Source organism: Portunus trituberculatus, chromosome 20 (genome assembly GCF_017591435.1).
Source record: "Portunus trituberculatus isolate SZX2019 chromosome 20, ASM1759143v1, whole genome shotgun sequence".
NCBI lineage: Eukaryota > Metazoa > Arthropoda > Malacostraca > Decapoda > Portunidae > Portunus > Portunus trituberculatus.
Genome location: NC_059274.1, coordinates 16,259,734 through 16,266,789, shown reverse-complemented (window position 1 = coordinate 16,266,789; position 7,056 = coordinate 16,259,734). Strand labels below are relative to the sequence as shown.

Genomic DNA, 7,056 nt, shown 5'->3' with positions numbered 1-7,056 from the left:
CAGTTCCTGACAGATCATTTTACAATGCAAAGCTTCACCACCACTCAACAGAGACGACCAACCCTTCAGGAAGTCAACAGGTCACGCAGAGACGCCACAGAACGCCTGACGTCTGATCTCTCAAAGATTTATGATTGGGGTAGAAAAACTTAGTAGTTTTCAATGCCTTAAAATCTCAGTTCCTCCATCTATAAACTTGACAATTATCCCCTCTTCTTCAATGACACTCAGCTGTCCCCATTTCCTACACTGAATATCCTCGGTTTGTTCTTTACTCATGATCTAAACTGGAAACTTCACATCTCATCTCTTGCTAAAACAGCTCCTATGAAGTTAGGCACTCTGAGGTGTCTCCGCCAGTTTTTTTTCGGCCTTCCAACAGCTAACTCTGTACAAGGGACTTGTCTGTCCTTGAATGGAGTACTCTTTGAGTGTTTGGGAGGTTCCACTCATACAGATTTATTAAAGAGGGTGGAATCAAAACCTTTTCGTCTCATCAACTCCCCTCCTTTGACTGACTGATTTCAGCCTCATTCTCACCGTCAAAATGTTGCATATCTTTCTATCTTTTATCGCTATTTTCATGCTAACTGTTCTGCTGATCTTGCTAACTGGATGCCTCCCCTCCTCCTACGGCCTCGCTGCACAAGGATTTCTTCTTGCTCTCATCCTATTCTGTCCGACCCTCTCATACAAGAGTTAAACAGTACTCTCAGTCATTCTTACCTTTCACTGGTAAACTCTGGAACTCCCTACCTGCTTCTGTATTTACATTTTCTTACGACTTAGCTTCTTTTAAGAGACAGGTATCAAGACATTTGTCCCACTCTTTTGACTAATTCCTTCTAATCTTTTATGGAGACTTCAATTCCAGTGGACCTTTTTTTTCTAATATAGCTTTTTTTTTCCCTTAGCAATTCTCCCTCTTACATAAAAAAATAATCAACATGCCTCCTCAGCCTCTTAATCTTAGCTGCTCGAGCCTCACGTTATCCCAGGGGAGAGGCAGTGTAGTTGTAACCAAACAAATTGGACGGAACCGTTCTGCTTGTAGCTTTCTTAGCGAGGAGACTCTTAGCAACCCTCTCTGAAGAGGACTCTATCGCGATGCCTCAAGCCTCAATGCTCAGGCGGCGCCTTTACCTCTCTTCACCCATAGATGAGGGAGGCTCGTGCAAGTGGTGAGAAAGAAGCACTGCAAGGCGTGTCCTACCCACACCCCCAATTACATTTTGGCAGTATAAGCTCCTGCCTCATTAGGAATCTATCCCCTTCCAAGGAGACGGTGGCGTAGTGGATAAGGTGATGAGCGTGGGATCGGGCAGACGTCCATGCATAGGTTTGAATCCCATCATGTGCCGCCTTGAAACTATGCCATTTGTCAAGTGGTTTAAAATTACCTACATGTCACCATGATACCCAGGTTCTAGGTGGTTACCTACCAAAGATGAGCTCGGGTGGTGATATGGTTCCTAATACAGGTACCACTATAAATAAAATCAATGCGCCACTAATGGGTGGGGCTGAAAAGCGCTTCCCATATGTACTCTTCATGTATACCTACAGGAACTATAGGCCATAACATAAAAAAAGACTGAAAGGCGACTAGAAGAGGAGTACCCATGCCTTTGGCTTCCAGTATTCTTATCAGGGTGCAACGTTTCTCATCCCAAGAGGTTTGTGAGAGAAACCTCTTGGCATCATCTTGGATAAGGCTACGTTGGAATCCAGGGACGTCGTTCTGTGATAATCTCTTGACTTTTTAGATGGAGCCCATTCTGGTGTGTGCTCCCGTTGCGTTCACCAGCAGTTATACGTATCGCACTGGGCATGGCTTCGGAGAACCCGTGCATCACGTTGAGGTAATGTTCAGTGGGCAACTCCTGTATTTCCTCGACCTAGACTTATGGAGAGCTTACTACATTAAGAGGTTCACCCCTGACCCCCCCCCCCTAGATGCTTAAAGTCTCAGGCCTTCGGACATAAGTTATCTTGAGGCTGTTCCCTGGCCGACATCCCATCTTGGAGTGAATTAGTGCTCTAAAGGTTGGGGTGGGCATCAACCTGCTAGATTTCTAAATTGCAGCAAGGGCCACCACGCGAGGCACATACTTATCCCTGAAACACTGAAAAGACTTCCTTCAAACTGCTTTAGGCAGAGAGAGACCAAGCAGCCACTAAAGCTGTGAAGAACTGTGTAAACCCCAAAACCTTGCCGGTAGCTCCTCCTTCGACTGCCATAGACCCCGCCACGGACCTTCCCTCGAAGAAAAGGAGGAGGAAGAAGAGGTTCAACGTTACCACAATGGTCATACAAGTCTCTGCCCAGAGCGCCACACCTCTGACTATGGCACACTTACCGAGTTGGTCCCCGACCCCCGCTGTACCTGCGCCTCTTTCCAGACCACCACCAGAAGCACCAAGGACATTGCAACAGACGCTGAAATATGGCACTGAGGTGACTCCAGCACTGAACGACACCTCTACATAATTAAAAGAAAAACATCACAGCGACTGGCTCGTCTCTTTAGAGGAGCTCCTTAAAAATCAATCTCAACAATGGTCTGCCACCCTAAGATGCGAGTTTGGAGCCCCTCACCAACGAAAAGCTGCTTAAAGTGGCAAGTAGGAAGAAGCGGCGCCAGCGCCTCTAAGACTAACAACGGCAGAGACGGGCCACTTATAGTTCTTACGACCCTTTATGCTCCACGAAATATTGACAACAAAGGAGCTAACTCAGTATCCCCTGAAGAGTAGGCCACCGAAACTCGTCGGGAATAACTGAATCCCTACACCCGTGCTCGCTTTTCAACTTGCCTACATTACTATTATCAGTATTATCATTATTATTATTATTTTTTTTTTTTTTTTTTTTATTATTATTATTATTAGTATAATCATCATTATTATAACATAGGTAATCTTTTCATAGCTTGTACAACGCACCCACTGTGTGATGATGGATTTGGGGTGTGTCGAACGTGGTGCCTCAAAATGGAGCGTGAGGTGCCTGGCTGCGGGCATCACTGCAAGTGCTGCACGGTTCGGCCAGCTGTGTGCAGCAACCACGGCAGCGATTGCCCAGGAACGTGCGTAGACGAGAGACTGTGCCCTCACGACAAACACCCAACATTTACTTGCTCGGGAAATAGTTGCACTTGCTGCTTAAGTAAGTTTGTTTATAGTGTTGCTGTCTCTCTCTCTCTCTCTCTCTCTCTCTCTCTCTCTCTCTCTCTCTCTCTCTCTCTCTCTCTCTCTCTCTCTCTCTCTCTCTCTCTCTCTCTCTCTCTCTCTCTCTCTCTCTCTCCTTGTGTGTGTGTGTGTGTGTGTGTGTGTGTGTGTGTGTGTGTGTGTGTGTGTGTGTGTGTGTGTGTGTGTGTGTGTGTGTGTGTGTGTGTGTGTGTGTATGTGTTTGTGCTTGTGTTTGTGTGTGTGTGTGTGTGTGTGTGTGTGTGTGTGTGTGTGTGTGTGTGTGTGTGACTAAGTCATCGATTATAAATTATTTGATTGTTTGTTTTTATAATTCAAAATATGGTGCTACAGTATAATTTTCCCACGTGCTCCATTGATGCTTTAAACTCGGTGGTTCAAAGACTGCAGGCATCTCTCAGCAAGGTGGCATTTAAGAAAAAAATCAAAGATATTCACTACAAAGCAGGCAATAACGGGTGGGTAGAATTAGCGAAATTACAAAAAATTTGAGTTTTACAAAAAACAAAACAGAAATAACACTAAAAATATTTATTCGAAAAAATTGCACGTCTGGTACGTAGGCGAAATGAAACCCAGTGATGGACCAGCTTCAGATCCAGCTCCCCAAACCCAAGTCGATCACAGCTACGTACATACACAGGCTCCGGCCACAGGTTCTTGAAGCAAAACCCAATTCTTAATGATACTACACCAGCACTGCCTTTGCCAGTGTGCTGAGCCTCCCTTCTAGATGTTCTTGTATCCGTAACGGATGGTGCATGTTACACAGGACTCTCAGGATGTTGGTGTGATCCAGAATTACTAATGTACTTACAATATCTTCGGGTTGCAATGCTTTACGTAGACCACGACTTATGATCCTATTATTGCAAAACAGATAATGCAACTATCTTTCACTGAGGTATAGGCTATTTGTCCATGAAGTTGAAACCTTACACGAACACTCTCGCCTTCTTCAAGCACTTCAAACACAATATTGTATGAATATAACCTCTCGTCCATGAATGAAATTGTAGATAGAGATCAAATATCAATAAACACGTCATATTAAAAGAAAAAAAACCTAAAGAACTCACAGTAAATGATAACATCTGGTTCTCGAGTAGAATTGTGTGTAAATTAAGCAACCAAATTATCTTCAAATGAGGTTTCCATCTGATGGTGTATTATAACGATCAATGGCGTTAGTGTAGCAAATGTCAATGTGTGTCTGCACTATGCTGCAATGCTGCTGGCTGTGGATCATCTAAAGAACTCAACAAATACTCAAGCGTGAACGCCTTGAAGGCCTTTATCTGTAATTGGAAAGCGAATCAAGGAGAGTGAAATAATTCATATCAAAATATGAAAGAGAGTAATATGTTGAGTTTAGAATCTCAATCTTTAGTTCTATACGTTCTTTGCTATTACATGAAATCTATAGGTGCTTTCAACTTTGGTTCTTTTTTTTTTATGTTTTGGCCTATAGCGCCCGTAGGTGTACTCGAAGAGTATGGGAAGCGCTGCCCAGCTTCCACCCATTAGCGACGCAGTCAATTTTATCTATAGTGAAACCTATATTAGGGCCCATATCACGTAACTTAGCACCTCTTTGGTGCAAGGCAATTATACTTCCACTTAGATCTTGGGTATCATGGTGACATGTGGGTAGTTTTAACCACTCGACAAATGACAAAGTTTCAAGGCGGCACGTGGTAGGATTCGAACCTACGCATGGAAGTCTGCCCGATCCCACACTCACCACCTCATCCACTACGCCATTGACTCCCTCGCTTCCTAAATCATCACGTTCTCTTTTCATTTATTTATGTCATATCAAATGTTATGCTTTCCAGCCCTATTTTCTGTTTGTACTAGTGACACTTACGCAGCAGTTTGAGCAGAATGAGACCAAAGAAAGTACCTACTTAACATGTGTTGCTCACGAATATCTCTAGTTTTGGAACGAGAAGAGCACAGCCATTGAAGAAATTTACGTGCAAGATTCACTCTGCCTTCTGAAATGAAATTTCTGTTGATTGCTTTTTCTGATGGCCGAAATTTTTTGTCTGTATTAAAGATGATCACATGTTGATTGGTTCAAGTTGTATTTCCAATCTGATCTCGTTCATCGTAAAGCATCGGACAGGCATAGGGGGACAGACTGAGTCTTTTTTTATTCTTATCATTATTATTTTCAAACGGAGACTTTCACTAGTCTTACTTAGATTCATATACAGTGAAAATACGTCTTGCAATACCTTTACAAGTATGCCACATTTATGCTTATGTGGTCTCTGGTGTATCATAGTCTATGAAGATCACTCATAATTGATAATCAGTTTGTGCTGTATGTATATCTTCATATTTGATTGATGACATGGAAATAGTGACTGAGAATATTACCGATCCGGAAACCTGCTTACTATCTCCGCTAAAACGCGTTGACGGTCTGCCTCCAAACTGACGAAAGGCGCATGGTCAAGCTGTCTCCCGCATCACTTGAAATTTCAGTTATTACGTTGAATCAGTAAACGGAGCATCTTAAACTGATAAAAATGAGGAGTAGAATGTGCTGGAATGTTACTCAAGATAATAGTAACACAAACAAAAGGTAAAGAAATACTTTCCTAAAATGACTTCGTCCTGCAATAGATAAACAGCAGATGTTAAGGATGATATATCTAATCCAAATAAGAGTTTTATAGATAAACCAGATTAAAAATGTACTATTGATTACTTAAATTATTTTCAAAAACTTCTTGCATGACATATCATGCAATACACAAAACACATATACATTTTTTTAAAGTCAAATCTGCAGTTCTGAAATAACTTCACTTCTACTTTGTCTTGCCAGCAATCCTGACACCGGCTGAGAAAGAGGAGCTGGGCTTGCATATCTGAGTACGACCACATGGACAAGAAATTGGACATGAAGGAGGGCTTGTGCACGCCATCTGCATCATAATGTACTTTGTTTTACTTTGTATAGTTTTGCTCACGTGTTCATTTTTGTCGTGCGGGTCATATCAGTCGGTAAGAAATTTAGTCTAAACCGTATCGGTTATTTTTTATAACATGTATTTTATCTGTGTTTGCCCAAATTCCTTAGAACTGCGTGTCTGCGGTAATTATCAGAGTTTGTCTTGCAAACAAATCATATATCAGTGCTGCAAGTTCCACGAAATATTTTCCAATATCATCCATTTTCCTAATTCAGTGTTACAAGAAAAGGATAAATATTTCATTGGGCATGTCCAACTCGATAGTTACTGTTCAAAATAAATACAAAAGATCATGAAATACCTAACAGGTGTCCAGTGAAGAAATTCACTGCATAAATAGAAGTAGTGAATATTATATTAAAAAATAAAATATTTAATTGTTTTTAAACGTTTCACTACTACCTTCAAGTATCATAACATTGTTGACTAAGGTGTCTGTCGAGTTCTCAGACCTGCATACATAACACTCGTCTGATCCAGCTGAGCACACGCGGCCACTCACACTACGCGTCTCAAATGAATGTCTAAACAAAATCAAAAGTAAGATATAAAACAAAATCTCTCTCTCTCTCTCTCTCTCTCTCTCTCTCTCTCTCTCTCTCTCTCTCTCTCTCTCTCTCTCTCTCTCTCTCTCTCTCTCTCTCTCTCTCTCTCTCTCATCAACTACCCACCTGCATGTCATTAATCAAAACTGGAAAAATATGAAGAATACGCACATAGAACCCATAACACCACTTTGAATACGGATTATCGACTATGAAAAAAATGAAAACTAAAAAACGTGCAATCAGTGTGTGTGTGTGTGTGTGTGTGTGTGTGTGTGTGTGTGTGTGTGTGTGTGTGTGTGTGTGTGTGT

General features: G+C 41.9%; 1 protein-coding gene across 1 annotated transcript in view; it reads left to right on the top strand.

Moving 5' to 3' along the window:
• LOC123506523 overlaps window positions 1-6,582 on the top strand; it is an 8,776-nt gene extending 2,194 nt beyond the window's left edge. The window contains exons 4-5 of the mRNA XM_045258665.1: window positions 2,933-3,169; window positions 6,053-6,582. Coding sequence (XP_045114600.1) covers window positions 2,933-3,169; window positions 6,053-6,099 — 284 coding nt within the window. The 3' untranslated portion in view covers window positions 6,100-6,582. The remainder of the gene's footprint in view (window positions 1-2,932; window positions 3,170-6,052) is intronic.
• The last annotated feature ends 474 nt before the right edge of the window (window positions 6,583-7,056 follow it).